Source organism: Saccopteryx leptura, chromosome 4, assembly GCF_036850995.1.
Source record: "Saccopteryx leptura isolate mSacLep1 chromosome 4, mSacLep1_pri_phased_curated, whole genome shotgun sequence".
In the NCBI taxonomy this organism is placed as follows: Eukaryota; Metazoa; Chordata; class Mammalia; order Chiroptera; family Emballonuridae; genus Saccopteryx; species Saccopteryx leptura.
In genome coordinates, this window is record NC_089506.1 from 153,783,890 (window position 1) to 153,800,592 (window position 16,703).

The following is a 16,703-nucleotide window of genomic DNA, read 5'->3' on the forward strand; positions in this document are numbered from 1 at the left end:
TCTCTTGAGTGAAGGGAAGTCACAATCCCTAAAAATGAGGGAAAAAAGCAAAGAATTCCATTCTGCCAATGTCCCAGTAGCATGACAAGTCTTTTCCTATAATCTGACCTAACACTGTAGAGAGTGGTGACCCTAAGGCCCAAAGTGTCAATGCCACCGCAGGATAAGAGGTTTTTCAGTTAGGTCTGCTCACAAACCGGCAGCAACCGCAGGCTGACAGTGTTCTAGGCAGGCTTGTTACATTTCACTTCCACACCCAAACCAGGAAGTGCTTTTTAAGATGAGGGAAAGACAAAAGCAATCCAGCCTCAGAAGGAAAACCCGCCTGGCTCCAGTAAGGCTACTGGGGTTTAAACTTGGGACTGTTCTTCGGTTTGGATTGGGACCTATAGCTTCCTCCCCAAAAACATTATTAAACTTCCAATTTGCCCCACCCCCAAAGTAAAATGACATAAAACATACACAGGCACGCGCACACACATACACAAACACACAAAGAAAGTGATCCGCTTTCTTTTCCAGACGGTCCAGGCTTGGGCCAGATTCGAGTTGGTAAAACCTTCTAGCTAAGTGAGGGCAGGCTTCAGAGAAGATGTCTATTCTCGGGTTCTTGGGAGGCAGCGTCTGGGGAGACCAGCCACGCCCGGGTCCCGCTCTCCCCTTGCACAGCTGCACGAGGAGTCTGAGCAAGTCCATGAAGGAACCTGGCGACCTCAGCTCCTCTCTGTGTGACCTACAGGGAACCGAGCAGCAGGAGAGGTGGGCGGGGAGGGTCCCCGAGGGAAGACGCGGGGCCGAGGGTGTTAAGCTTCAGGCCCGACCGCGACGGCCCGCAGCCCGCAGCCCGCAGCCAGCAGCGTGCAGGAAGGGGAGGGCCCAGCGGGGCAGGGGCAGCCCCTGCACGGGCTCGGAGCTGGGTCGGAAAAGCTGCCTCACGGGCGCGCCCGCCGGCCCTGCCCCGCCCCGGCCGCCCTTCCAGTGTCTGCTGCGCCCTCCCGGAGGCAGCGCTGGTCTCGGCCTCGCCATGTCCCAGCCGGGCCCGGAGCCGGCCGCCTCCGCGCGGCCCCGAGCTGCAGCGGCCCGCCACACCCCGGAGGTGAGTGGCTCCCACCCGGACCGCGGGGCTGTGCCCGGGAGGACCCCGGCCCTGGGCCGTGGGCCGCCTCCTCTGCACAGCTGGCCTGGCCTGCTACCCGGGTGCCCCCTCCCGTTATTGGGAAGGGGCGCCAACCGCCGGGCAGGTGGCGGGGGTGGCCCCGGGGTCCCCCGGCGTGGGCTGAGCGCTGGGCGTGGCTCGCGCACGGGTGGGCCGCTCCGGGAAAAGTGGGTTGGTGAGACCCAAGTGAAATGATAGTGATGAAAGGGGACCAGAGTGGGTGGGGTCGTTCAGCTGGACCGCGGGAACCTGTCTTCCGTGTCAGGTTGGACTGCAGGGTGTGGCTGCCCGGAGAAATAACACATCTTCCCTAACTAGCCCGGAGCTAGTGGGGGGAGGGGCCCGCCGTTCGGGGCGGGGTCGCCTCAGGCCCTGCCCAGGTGCCCGCCCACCTGGTAACTGCCGGACTATCCGAGCTCAGTGCCAGCCAAGTCCGGGCAGGTGGAGCGCCAGCCTCGCGCCTCAGCACCTCTCCCGGAGTCCCCGTCGGGTCTGCGCCGCTCGGCTCAGAGCGAACCACCATGGCCTTCGCGAGCTGGTGGTACAAGACGGTAAATAGAAGTGGTCATTCCTAGGCAGGACCGGGAAGGGAGTGTGTTCACATTGTCTCTCTGGGCGTGAGGACGAAGCCTTGTCCGGGTTTGCCAGGGAGAGGGTGGGGACCGGGTGCGACCTCCTCTCGGATCCTCAGGTTGGGTTCCGGGAGAGGCCGAGACTCTCCCTGCAGTGGTATGTGGGAGCGCGCTCGAGTCTGTGCGCAGACCGGGTTCGGCGCGCGCTCAGAAGTTGAATGAAACAGGAATTATTGCTGGAGGAATTCTGCCTCAGGATGCTGATTCCTGGATGAACTCAGATTTAGCTCTTAAGAGCTAATATCTAGTGTTTTTTTAACCCATGATGAGTAAGTTTAATACTTTTAGAGTAGTTTCGTTGGTCGTGCAATATCCTACGCAAAGGAAAAGAGGCAGCTGGGATGGGGGCAAGGAGGAAAACCAAAACTCCAAGGAGCAGAAGCAAATGAGTGAGGTTAAGACCCTTGCGTGTGTGTGTGTGTATGTGTGTGTGTGAGAGAGGGTGAAGTGGAAGGGGAGTAGTGCTGCTCTGTATTTTATTACTTTGGATGAGGGAGAAAGATGTCCCATTTGTTTAGTGCTTTGAATGCCAGGCCAACCAATTTGGCGTGCTATCCAGTCAAGCTGGCACTTGTAATGTGTAGGAACCAGGAAGCATGATTTAACATTAGATTGCTTTACCAAAAAAAAAAAAAAAAAAAATACACCAAAGTTTTATTAACCAAGAGAGTGAATATATTTATGTCCCACCGATTTATGGTAAAGATTTCTTTTTTAAATTAGTTAAGTACACCACTCTGCCAGCACTGTGGTACTGGAACAAGCAAGAATGTTGTAATTAGACACTCTTTAGGAGATATATCGTTTTGGAATTAGTAAACTGTTACTTATTAGCCAATGGTCATTTTACTGAGCATCTAGTATGTGCCAGGCAAAGAGTTAGCCTCCAAGTACACAATGGAGAACAAGATAGAATTCTTGTTCTCAAAGAGCAATGAGTCAACCTATTTGAACCTGTTTCCATAGCTATAAAATGGAGGTGATAATAGGCACCACTTAATAGACTAATTAGATTCATAAATCAAAGTACCATAGGATATATATACCTTTAATATTTGGAATTCCAATTTCCCCTGATATATATTTTCATGAATGTTTTCCATTATGTATTCTGGGCTTTTAAAATTTAGCATCTTATTGCTGTGCTAAAAGCAAAAGTTTTCTTTGAGTCATTATTGTTCTGAGGTTCTTATCAAAATGCACCACATTAATTATCTGCAAATATGGATGTCATTGGTACAGAGTTAATAGCAGAATTTTTCCTGATTCTCTTCAGGAAATTATGTGGGAATATTTGGATGAAAGTAGTTTAAATCTATGCTTTCACTCTTGTTACTTTTAAGAGTGATGTGCATTTTTGCTAAAACCTCTCTCAGAATCCAGTTTTGGAACTATAGCGTTATAGGAATTGTTTGCTAGTAGCAATCTCCTAAAATCAGCAATATGCCTGTGGCCAAACTTGGACTTCTTTCTAAACCAGTGTTGTCTAATAGAAATATAGTGAGCCACGTATGTAATTTAAAATTTTTCAGTAGCCACATAAAAAAAAGCAAAAAGAAACAGATAAAATTAATAATATATTTTATTTAACACACTATATCACAAACATTATTTCAACATGTGACCTTTGGGAAAATCATTTATTTTATATCTTCTTTTTCATATTCTCTTTTTTAAGTGAATGTGAGAGAGAGAGAGAGAGAGAGAGGGGGGGGGGAAGGGAGAGAGATGAGAAGTATCAACTGATAATTGCATCACTTTAGTTGTTCATTGATTGCTTTCTCATATGAGCCTTGACCGGAGGGCACAGCCAAGCTAGTGACCCCTTGATCAAGCCAGAGATCTTGGGCTCAAGCCAGAGACCTTGGGCTTCAAACCTAGGTGCTCAGCATCCCAGGTCAATGCTATATCCTCTGCGCCACCACCTGGTCAGGCTTATATTAATTCTTCAAAATTCAATTCTCACTTGCCACATTTCAAGTGCTCAAAGCTATATATATCATATATATATATAAGCTATATATATCACATATATATAAATATATGCATGTATATGTTACAAATTGTCTGCATAGACCTTTAGGAGATTTACTGGTGGGCTTCTATATATGCATATGTATATTTTGTTATAGAAAAATGATCCTTAACTTTCATTTAATTCTCAAAATGGTCTGGTCTGTGATCACCCCTCATAACCACTGTACAAAACTAGAAAGAGAGGTGTGATATATATAGCTTTTGGTAAATCCTATAACTAAAATATCTTTAGTAGGTTCCTTTAAATACTGAAAAAATTGTGCATGAACTAACTTAAAAAATTTAGGAAAAATAAAATAATTAAAAGGTATGTCTGTGATATGTTTATTTAAGGGAATGCCACCTGTAGTCATTCAATGAAACATTACAATGTATGTTTCCATATTGTATGACATCAATATCATTAATCTTCTGAAGAATTATGTAAAAAGTTAGAGTTGAATAACATCTGATGAGCACCATAATGATGAAGAGTAAATATGGTTTACCCCAGTAATCATATTCCTGAGTCCCCAGTTGACTTAATTAGGCCATGTTAATTAAAGGTGTTCCTTAGCCTAATTAGACCTATGGGCCCTGTGGCAGCATAAGCAAGGAGCCCAGTCACATAAAACGCTCATCATTGCAGCCACCTTAGGGAGAGTGTCTGTCACAAGACTTCTGTGGCTGGACAGACCACTTTGCTGCAGTGATGTTTAGGAGTAGGAATGCAAATTATAGTGTCTGCTAAAAGAGCGTGGGCTTTAAGGTATCGAGAGAATGGAGGTCAGACACGTTAGTCTTTAGGTGGCAATTTCTAAATCAGTTTGCTTCCCATTGCAGATAAGACTTTTAAACTAAGAGTGATGTCTGCTGATAATTTTCTTTAATCAGTTTTGAAACTTCCCAGGAAGTTAATTATATTTTACAAGTGCTTTTTAAAGAATGTCAAAGCTTGCTAGAGGTAGAAACATTGGGTGGTCATTTGAGATGCAGAGATGAATTAGTTCTGAGTAGGTTTTCTCAGTGGAATATAAGACTTCTCTAAGCAACCCATCTTTATTCTATTTTTCCTTGACTTTTTTTATTGTGGTAAAATACACGTAACATAGAATTTACCACCTTAACCATTTTTAATGTAAAATTCAGTTGAATTAAATATATTCATATTCTTATGAAACCATCCCTACCACCTCTCTCCAGAACTTTAAAAAATTGAAATTCTATACCCACTAAACAATACATCCCCATTTGCTTTACATACATACGTACAGTCAGATATATAGCATTATTTTCATGTAAATGTGTTCTTTACCATTTTCCTTTTTAAATTCTATTGTATGACCATTTAACATAAGATCTACCTTCTTAACAACTTTTTAAGTATACAGTGCATTATTGTTGACTATAGGTACAAGGTTATACAACAAGTATCTAGAGTTATTCATCTTGTTTGACTGAAACTTTATGCCCTTTGATTATTAACTTGCCATTTTCTATCTGCTCAGTCCCTGGCAGCCACCATTGTACTTTCTGTCTCTACGATTTTGACTACTCTAGGAATCTCATATAATGAAATCATGCAGTATGTGTCTTTTTGTGGCTGGCTTATTTCATAGCATAATGTCCTCAAGATTCATCCATTATAGCATATGTTAGAATTTTATTCCTTTTTAAAGATGAATAATATCACATTGTGTATATGTATATGACATTTTGTTTATCCATTCATCTGAGAATAGACACTTCAGCTGCTTTCATTTTAGTTATTTTTTGAGGAACCACCTTACTGTTTTCCAAAGCAGTTGTACCATTTAACATTCCCACCACCAGTACACAGGGTTTCCAACTTATTCACCTGCTCACCCAATACTTCGCCCACTGAATTCTGACTTTTAATGCTTCTGAGGAAATATCTGTGGTCTTATTGAATATGCCTTGTATGTGACAAGTCATTTTCTCTTACTGATTTTGAGACTTCCTTTCTCAAACTGTTTTTCAACAGTTTGATTATAATGTGGATTTCCTTGAGGTTATCTTACTTGAAGTTGTTGAGCTTCTTGTTTATATTCATATCTTTCATCAAATATAGGAATTTTTAGACTGTTATTTCTTTAAATAATCTACTGCCTCTTTTCCTCTCCTTCTTCTGGGACTCCTGCAGAGGTCCCTTAGACCCAGTTCACTTTTCTTGAATCATTTTTGTTTCTGTTCCTTAGACTCGATCACTTCAGTTGTCTTATCTTCCAGTTATTATTATATTTCACCTGCCTGTTCAAACCTTCCTTTGAAAATGCCTCTAGTGAATTTTTCATTTTAGTTATTACATGTATTTCTCTGCTCTAGAATTTCTTTTTGCTTTCTTTTTACATTATCTATCTTTTTACTGATACTGCCATTTATTATATACCATTTTCTTGACTTTCTGCCCTCTGATTTTTTTAAGACATACTATACCTCTCAAACTAGCCTTCTCTATGAGTTTGGGGTTTTCAGTATTAAAACCAAGTAAAATGACTAGGATATTGCCTTTGGGTGACTAGTGTTCTTGAGATAAGAGGACACAAAATTTTTCATGAGTTTTTATGAAAGAGGAAGAGAGACTAATATAAAGAACTTTTCATGTGCCTGGCACCTGGCTTCAATAATTTTCAGTGTTGTCACCTTGTGCCAATCTTGCTTCATCTATGCAACTTGCAGCCCTACCAACACACACACACATGCCCGCACACCAACACACACACATACACACATGCCCACACACCAACACACATGCCCACACACCAACACACACACATATACACATGCCCGCACACCAACACACACACATGCCCACACACCAACACACACACACATGCCCCCACACCAACACACACACACACATGCCCACACACCAACACACACACATACACACATGCCCACACACACACATACACATGCCCCCACACCAACACACACACATGCCCACACACCAACACACACACATGCCCACACACCAACACACACACACATGCCCCCACACCAACACACACACATGCGCACACACCAACACACACACACATGCCCACACACCAACACACACATGCCCCCACACCAACACACACACATGCCCACACACCAACACACACACACATGCCCCCACACCAACACACACACATGCCCACACACCAACACACACACATGCCCACACACCAACACACACACACATGCCCCCACACCAACACACACACATGCGCACACACCAACACACACACACATGCCCACACACCAACACACACACATGCCCACACACCAACACACACACATACACATGCCCACACACCAACACACACACATGCCCACACACTAACACACACATGCCCCCATACACACATACACATGCCCACACACCACAGACACACACACACACACACACACACACACGCCCACACACCATACCCTTCCAAAGTGCTTTAAAGCGTGGAAATCGCACATTTAAATTTCATCCCCGTCGCCCTGGCTGGCTGGCTCAGTGGTAGAGCGTCGGCCTGGTGTGCAGAAGTCCCGGGTTCGATTCCTGGCCAGGGCACACAGGAGAAGTGCCCATTTGCTTCTCCACCCCTCCCCCTCTCCTTCCTCTCTGTTTCTCTCTTCCCCTCCCGCAGTGAGGCTTCATTGGAGCAAAGATGGCCCAGGCACTGGGGATGGCTCCTTGGCCTCTGCCCCAGGCGCTGGAGTGGCTCTGGTCACAACAGAGCAACGCCCCTGAGGGGCAGAGCATCGCCCCCTGGTGGGCAGAGCGTCGCCCCCTGGTGGGCGTGCCGGGTGGATCCCAGTCGGGCGCATGCAGGAGTCTGTCTGTCTCTCCCGGTTTCCAGCTTCAGAAAAAGAAAAAAACAAACAAACAAATTTCATCCCTGTCACCATTGGAAATGCATTCTCTATTCCCTGTGTACTTCATTTTCTTATGGAAATGTGAGACTAATATAATATACAGTCATGAGATAGACAAAGTAGTAAACATAAACTTATCAGATGAACCTAGTTCTCTGCTCTAATATTTACAATCTCAGAAAATAAAACCTTTTAACTTTACATTTCATATTCATTTTGCTGTCTCATAGTTTACCACAATCAGATTGGTGCCAGAGAAAAAGAAGGGAGGGGAATAACTTTTATTGTATTCTTAAAATGAAGCAGGCAATGGGCCAGGTTCCTCATCAACATCAGCTCATTTCATAAACATGCCAGCCCCTGGGGGTAGGGACCATTAGCTCTATTTTACAAGGGGGGAAAAAAAAACACAGAAAGGTTAAATTATTAGCCCAAGGTCATATAGCCTTTCAGATCCATGTTCTTTCTGTCCTCTTAGAATTTATCAGGAATGGAATGCAAGGAATTGTTAACCCAGTTATGGAAGAGTCTGGGAAGCTAGCTGGAATGGCTGAGGCAAACCAGAGATTAGAAATTGCAAGAAGCTACTACCATTCCTAGGCTGGAAAGATGGAAGGAAGAACTGGATCACCTGGCAGAAGTAAGAACTGCCATTGACCTGTCCTTCAAGAGACCCTACTGCAGAGGCTCCCAGAGGCAGAGAGGATGGGGAAATACCACCTACCCACCACATCCAGTTTCCTGCCAGTGCCTCCCTCTGACCAAAGCCAGCCTGAGGCCATCCATCCAGGCAGCAACATCCCTGCTACCCAACAGGGAAGCTCAGGGTAGGATGTCGCCTTGAGGTGACTGGCCCACATCTGCACTAAGGAGACCATGTTAAAGCAAAACCAGCTTTACATCTTGGTCCTGCTTATTTGCTGAACAATCTTGTTTTAGCAAGCAAAATACATACAGGAATATATTTATTTTTATTTTATTTTATTTTTAAGAGAGAGAGAGGGGGGGGGAGGGAATGAGAAAGAGAGAGAGAGGAAGGGAGAGAAAGGGTGAGAAGCATCAACTTGTAGTTGATTTCACTGATTGCTTCTTGTATGTACCTTGCTGGAACTGAGCCAGTGTCCCCTGCTCAACTTGGACTTTTCATGCCCACAATTTTTGGGCTCAAACAGGCAAGCTTTGGGATTGTGTGGACGATCCTTTCTGCTCACACCAGCGACCCTGTGCTGACGAGCCTGAGTTCAGAGTCGGCAAACTTGGGGTTTCGAAAACGGCGACCTCAGCATTATGGATCAACCCTTTATCCACTGCACCACCACCAGTCAGCATACAGGAATAGATTTTACGAGATTCGGAAGGAAATATCAATTTGCACATTGTCTCTTAGTTTTTCAACTTCTTTTTTTCAGCTTTTGGTCCTTTTATCTAATTTACTGACCCGAGAAGAGAAGTTCTTCACGGGGAACATCTAGAGGTGTGTGGGAAGTGTAGTCATTTAATCAAGAATTCTGTCACACCCCTACCGCAGGACTAGGAAAAAAAGAATATAATTTACCATGTGTTTAGGAAGGCAAAATATATGTTTATGAAGTAATCAGTAAGCAAGAGAGTCTACAATAAAGTGCTAATTTGTTTGCTTTACTGAGAAAATGGAAACGTGCTGATATGAAGATATGATGTGCCATGCCTAGGGCAAGGCTCGTCAGTCAGGAAATGCCGGTGTGAACGTGAGGCCGGTGCGCCTCCATTGAGCAATCAGAGCTTCCCTGGGAGGCCCAGAGCTGCCCAGCCTGCTTGACCCGGAGAAACCCGCATGGGGGCTGACTCAGCTGGGGTGCCCGGGGGGGGGGGGGGGGGGGGGGGGGAGCAGAAACTTCCACTTCCAGTCGTGGTGCCACAAATCTCCCCGCAACACCAGTGAGTTCCACAAGAAGATCAGCTGGAGAATTTTAGAAGAATATATCCCTGCCCTGGACCCGCCCTAAAGAAACTTACTCCAAATCCCTGGGCTCTGGCGTGTTTCCAAACGTGCCGCAGGTGCACGTGGCCCTCACGGAAGGAAGGGACCCACTGCTGACCGGAGGCTTCCTGATGCTTCGCCCCGCCCCTCCCCTCCCCTCTGAAACAAGCCTTCCTCCGTAGGTGCAGTGGTAGTGAAGCAGGGGAGCTGAGCTCTGGGCGCTCGGAAAGTCCAGAGGGCACCACGATAACTTGCTTTATGGTTTTGACACAGCTGTCGCTGGACGTGCAGATATTGATCTCCATGCTTGTCTCCAAGTTGAAGAAGGAAAATTTTTGAGTTCTCAAATAACCTTTATTGTTTTCCTAAACTTTTTTGGGGGAGGTGGAATAATTCACAAACCATAAATTCACACATGAAAACATACAATTTCATATTTTTTAATATATTCGCAAAATGGTGCAAGCATCACCTCGATTTAATTTTAGAATGTTTTTGTCACCCCCCAAAAAAATCTGTATTTTTTTTTTATTATAAAGCAAGGACATTGTAAGGTATTTTTCCCCACCGAGATGGAAGGAAGGGGCCATAGCCATGAAGTGCGGAATAGCAAGGCTTTATTTAGTACAGAACGTATCCCGCCTGAGGAGGTCCTCGGTCGAGGGACAGAGGCCAGAGGAGTTGCAGGGATTAAACCATGTGAGGGATATTTAAAGGGGTCCTCTAGGGTGGGCGGGCTAATATGACGTGGTGAGATCTCACTGGCTGACAGACGGTCGCTCTTTTCCCAAGGACTTCTGGCTAGTTTCTTTTGGCGCCCTTGGTTGCGGGCAGCCCTAGCCAAAGTTCCCGGGTCTGAGTTCCTCACGTGACCGTCCCCCACTGCCGACCACCCCACAGACATTTCAGAAACCAACTAGTATTGCATCCTCTTTCACAGCTGCCTTGGGGAAGCTCATTTGCCTTCTCTCTTCTTTTACATGTGTAGAAGTTTGTTTGGTTTTATCTTATTCTGTGCAAGGTATAGCCTGGGCTATACCTTGGGCTGTGCATGATACAGGGTGTGTCTGGGTAACAGTCGGGAGGGTGCCAGGGTGCTGGAAGGTCCCTGGCTGTGAGAGCACAGGCTCCGGGCCTGTTGCTCTTGCCTCTTGTGGATTTCCTCACAGGTTTACAGTTTGCTGTGGTAGAATATTTATCATATAAATGCTACCTCCGAATGAAGACAAACACAGCTGTCCTTGTCAAATATATGGTGATAGCAGAAGCTGGAAATAGTTTGGAAACTTACTCCTTTTTGAGGGTGAAAGGAAAGCCCTCTGTCTGGTTTGCTTCCCTGCCTCTGGACTCCTGGTGATCACCCTGTCTCTACCTGCGTCTTTGCGCCATGTCTTCCCTGGCCTATCTTCCCGGTGAATTTTGTCCTGCTTCAGGGATGGCTTTCTGTTCTTCCTGTCTTTGGCTTCATCCCCAGCTGCTCATATCAGCTGAAATTTATAAGTATTGTGTGTCTGATTAATTTTATAAAACAACCAGTTTTAGAACAGAAAGTTTTGTTTTGCTTTTGTGTTTTGTTGTTGTTGTTGTTGTTGGTGGTGGTGGTGGTGGTGTGTGTGTGTGTGTATGTGTGTTTTCACTTTAATGCATTGGATTGAGACTTTCTTGATGTGACTCGCACTCTCAGCATCTCAGCTAGCCTTTAACTAGATGCTGCACAGCCCCTCTCTAGCCAAAGACTGCAGATGTGTGGTGTGACCAAGGAAAACCTCACCTCAGATCCTCTGGGGTTTTTTTGGTTTTTTTCTAGATCCTCTGTTTCTTTATCCATAGAACGAAGTGGCAGTGTGTACCCCAACGTTGCCATAGGAAGTAAAGGTGACCACATAGGGGGATACCTAGCACCATTTTGGCACAGAGTAGATGCTTAGAACAGGTTAGTTTCTTTTTTTTCATATAGAAAATTCAGATTTATCAGGTTGGTGGTTCAGTTCTCTCTCCTGACCTGTCTCTCCCCCCTCATGCTTGGGCCCTCCCACCGCACCAGCCTCACATGTAGCAGTAGACTAAGTTTCCACTCTTTGCTCCTATAAAGCCTTCCTGCAGGTTCCTAAACTGGATCAAATTTGACATAGATCCTTCCCAAATATTTCTTCTCACCATCTTAGTTTTGTTGAAAGTGTTCGATTATTCTATGAATTAAAACATCAGGCACTTGGAACCTCTCTCAGTGAAAACCTATAACTGATTTTATATCATTAATACAATGCTGAGTGTTGAAAAAAGCCCCAGGAAGTGGTCAGGGCAATGATTCATGTATAAAGTTGCTGTTGGCTGGGAATTGAATGGCATTGTAATTCTTGTTAATCCTCTGAGAGTGGAGACAGTGTTGGAGTTATATATAAAAAAAAAAAAAAAAAAAAGTCCTCAATTTAAGGATATGCTTGGTCAAGTATTTAGGGGTAAAGTTTCAGGATATTTTTATTTTACTTTCAAATGCAGGTACATATACAAACATAGATAGATCTGTCTATAAAATAATAAGATAGGGGGATGTGATCAGAGCATGGCACCTGAAGCATGGCTCCTCTGTTTACAACACATCCAACAGGAACTTGGGTTTACTACTCACAGGCGGCCAAACACTGTGACCTTCCTGTGGCATGATACCCTATACATGGAAAAAAATAATAATAAGATAATGCATCTGTCTTCTATATGAAAGTAAGGCAAAATATGGTAACAATATTAATAGTTCTGGAATCCAAGTGGTAGGAATATTGGAATTCAATGTATTATTCTTTCAACATTTTGTATGTTAGAAAAATTTTAAACTAAAAAACCAGATTAGAAAAACAAAATGAGCCCTGGCCGGTTGGCTCAGTGGTAGAGTGTCGGCCTGGCATGCAGGAGTCCCAGGTTCGATTCTTGGCCAGGGCACACAGGAGAAGCACCCATCTGCTTCTCCACCCCCTCCCCCTCCCCTTCCTCTCTGTCTCTCTTCCCCTCCCACAAGCAAGGCTCCATTGGAGCAAAGTTGGCCTGGGCACTGAGGATGGCTCCATGGCCTTTGCCTCAGGCGCTTGAATGGCTCTGGTTGCAACAGAGCAACACCCCAGATGGGCAGAGCATCGCCCCCTGGTGGGCATGCCCGGTGGATCCCGGTCAGGCGCATGCGAGAGTCTGACTGCCTCCCCATTTCCAACTTCAGAAAATACAAAAAAAAAAAAAAAAAAAGAAAAACAAAATGAAAAAATATAATCCATATAGTTCCTAAAAAAACTTTGCCACTTGGTTATGTGATTTTTATTTATGTCATTATACTTTTGAGTATTATAAAAAAGTTTCCTATTGAGAGCAAGTTTTTTTGAAATGACAAAATACCAATTTTAAAATACATAATTTTTTATAAATTGTCATCATAACTCTACCTTTAAAAAATATTGGTTATATATATCCCTCCCAAACTATTATTTGGAACCAATGTAACTTTGAGGGACTTTGAGTGTTTCAGTGGAAGAAAGTAACTGATATTATTGGTTAATCTGGCAGACTGCAATTTTTAAACACCATCAGGAAGCAACTTTCTAAAAATTGCTAAAGAAAAAATACCTGTATGTCAATATTTTAGAGAGAAAAGGCTGTATTTACTGTAGGGTAATAAATCACAATGTGTATTTGGTACCTGACAGAAAGCAGGATGAGACCTTGCAGAGAACATGGAACCTTGTACCAGACAAGAGCAAACTGTCTCTTGAAGTTTTCTCATTTGTAAACTGGAATAATAATACCTCTTGGCAAGTAAATGAGGCACTAAACCAATGGTAGTCAACCTGGTTCCTACGCCCACTAGTGGGCGTTCCAGCTTTCATGGTGGGCAGTAGTGGAGCAACCAAAGTATTAAATAAAAAGATAGATTTAACTATAGTAAGTTTTTTAATAAAGATTTATTCTGCCAAACAGCGAAAATCTGACATAAAGTACTTGGTAAGTAATTATTATTATATGCTTTAACTTGCTGTAACTCTGCTTTATAAATTTTATAAAGTAAAGTTACTTCCCTACTTTATAAATCACCATTACTGTGGAACCGGTGGGCAGTTAGAAAATTTTACTACTAACAGAGATACAAAAGTGGGCGGTAGGTATAAAAAGGTTGACTACCCCTGCTCTAAACAGTATGCTCAGTAAAACAGTGGATATTATTTTGTTATTACCTATATTTAATCTGACAAAAATACAGAATTGGAAATAATAAATGAATGTGCTATCACAGTTCTAAATTACCAGTTCTGGAAGAAGACAGATTGGGTAAATATTGCAGATCTGTCTCTTTCATATTCTGTCTTTAAATGTTGAATAATTCTTCCTATTAGTCTGGCCTTTAGGAATCTTTTGGTCACCAGTTATTCTAAAATGTATCAATTCCCACCTTGCTCTGATATATGTGAGTTTTTAAATGGCTTTTTTCTTTCCTCCCCAAGATTCACTACTCAGAACTGATTGCTCCCAACTGTGGACAACAAACTGAGTGGGCCGTGTAGATAAAACAAGCCCTGTCGAGGGCTTCATTCACAGAGCTACTGCAGCAGTCGCCTGCTTTTCTGGGAATTCTACTCACAAGTCCTGAGAGCCTTTCTTTTGAGGAAGAACTTTCTATTCATGAAAGGGACTTCTTTCTAGTATTTCACCCAAAAAGACCATTGAAAAGTTTCAGCCATGTGTCTGGCATTCCTTGGCCGGCTTTGTTGTTTACTAAAATATCTGTTGATATGATTAAAGGAAATATTATTCCATTTAGCGTGGTATAGTGACATACACCAGATTTTAAGTCAGAAGACTTACTTTGTAAACTTTTCCCATTTACTAGGTGTATGCCTTTGGAAAAGCACACTAAATGACTCTTATTCTTAGTTTTTTTTAATCTACAAAATCACATGAATCTCTTTTTTTTTTTTTTTTTTTTTTTTTTCATTTTTCTGAAGCTGGAAACAGGGAGAGACAGTCAGACAGACTCCCGCATGCGCCCGACCGGGATCCACCCGGCACGCCAACCAGGGGCGACGCTCTGCCCACCAGGGGGCGATGCTCTGCCCATCCTGGGCGTCGCCATATTGCGACCAGAGCTACTCTAGCGCCTGGGGCAGAGGCCACAGAGCCATCCCCAGCGCCCGGGCCATCTTTGCTCCAATGGAGCCTCGGCTGCGGGAGGGGAAGAGAGAGACAGAGAGGAAAGCGCGCCGGAGGGGTGGAGAAGCAAATGGGCGCTTCTCCTGTGTGCCCTGGCCGGGAATCGAACCCGGGTCCTCCGCACGCTAGGCCGACGCTCTACCGCTGAGCCAACCGGCCAGGGCATGAATCTCTTTTGTCAAATAAGAATGTATATGAAAGTGCCTTGTAAATAATGGTGATAGAAATTATTGTTACTGTTCTTGCCACTCTTCTTAATTTGAATAATTTTAATTACCTACATATCCATGTTATTATTCTGCTCTAGGGAATGTGATGGAATTTTATATTTTGATTTAACTCAAGCTGATTGGGATTAAAGCCAATGATGAGCTTTTATTTATTTATTTATTTATTTATTTATTTTTTTGTATTTTTCCAAAGTTGGAAACGGGGAGGCAGTCAGACAGAATCCCACATGCACCTGACCGGAATCCACCCAGCACGCCCACCAGAGGGCGATGCTCTGCCCATCTTGGGGCATCGCTCTACCGCAATCAGAGCCATTCTAACACCTGAGGCAGAGGCCACAGAGCCATCCTCAGTGCCCGAGGCAACTTTACTCCAATGTAGCCTTGGCTGTGGGAGGGTAAGAGAGAGACAGAGAGGAAGGAGAGGGGAAGGGGTGGAGAAGCAGATGGGCGCTTCTCCTGTGTGCCCTGGCCAGGAATCAAACCCGAGACTCCTGCACACCAGGCTGACGCTCTACCACTGAGCCAACCAGCAGGGCTTTTTTTTTTTTTTTTTTTATATGTAGTATTCCTATTCCCACTTTTTGCATATCTCACAGTGTATATAAAATAAAATTATTCTTTGTATACTCTTTTCAGGAACACAAAACTTTTTTTTTCAAAAAAAATCAATAAATAACCTTAGCATGAAGGTCAAGTGCCCTCTGGAAGGCCATGTAAATTACTTGAAACTTTTAGGTACCACATATAAATGCTTTTTTTCATTCCCAGTGTCCTAGTGAGAAAAATAATTCTGTTTCTGGACATAATGAAATTGTAAAGCCATTATAAACGGAAGCTGCAGATATGGTCTTTCTACTTCAGGGTTTATCTTTCTGTATAGGTGACTATTTAACAAGAACTGTAGGGGATTCCCAAGAGCTGTCAGAAGTGATGGTTTACTTGGAAGCTGTGGTCCTCCCTCTTATCCATACTGAATTGAGGCCTAAGTATGGTTTTAGCATGGTCCTCAGACATGTCATCTCCATAAGGAACCAGCTATCTCCTTTGTTGGCAATTTGGGCTTTAAAAGTCCATGAGGCATTTTGTAGGAGATGAGATGCCACCTTGGCATCACCATCAGATCTGTGTCGGGTTAATTACAGACTGCCTTTCTACATCTCAAATCCATGTCTGAAGTTTCCCTTGATTTTGAAAGCCACCCACATTGGTGGGTGTAGAATTATCAACATTATCAGGAAGAAGATTAAAGAGGTCCCTGTTCTTAACAGTCTGTATATTTAGCCCTTTGGGATTAAAGTCACTAGGATAATATATATTATCTTGTATCACCTCCCTTTATTAAACATTATCTTTTTTTTTTCTTATAGCAAGTCTATGACAAAAACAGTGGATCACCTTCCAAATCAGGAGAAAATAAAGGAGAAGATGAGGTAATTTCCACAATACTAGGTTTTTATTTTCTCATGCTTTTAAATCGTGAATTCTGTCTTTTTCTTTCATTCATTTTTTTCTTTTCTTTTTAGAGAGAGAGAGATGAGAAGCATCAACTTGTAGTTGCATCACTTTAGTTTTCATTGACTGCTTCTAATATGTGCCCTTACCTGAGGCTCCAGCTAAGCCAGTGACCCCTTGCTCAAGCCAGCGAC

At 43.7% G+C, this 16,703-nt stretch overlaps 1 protein-coding gene and 1 non-coding gene across 8 annotated transcripts in view; both read left to right on the forward strand.

Annotated features, from left to right (window-relative positions):
- The first annotated feature begins 786 nt into the window (after window positions 1-786).
- Window positions 787-16,703, forward strand: part of CAST (calpastatin) — a 140,934-nt gene continuing 125,017 nt past the window's right edge. The window contains exons 1-2 of one of the 7 annotated variants that reach the window (XM_066381887.1): window positions 787-1,096; window positions 16,425-16,487. In XM_066381887.1, coding sequence (XP_066237984.1) covers window positions 1,025-1,096; window positions 16,425-16,487 — 135 coding nt within the window. In that variant the 5' untranslated portion in view covers window positions 787-1,024. Of the gene's footprint in view, window positions 1,097-1,575; window positions 1,708-16,424; window positions 16,488-16,703 lie in introns of those variants that run through there. The other 6 variants (XM_066381884.1, XM_066381885.1, XM_066381883.1 and 3 more) reach the window with 6 other exon arrangements.
- LOC136404748 (small nucleolar RNA SNORA11) lies at window positions 12,185-12,313 on the forward strand. The gene has a single exon (XR_010751444.1). It is a non-coding gene; the product is annotated as a small nucleolar RNA SNORA11 (small nucleolar RNA).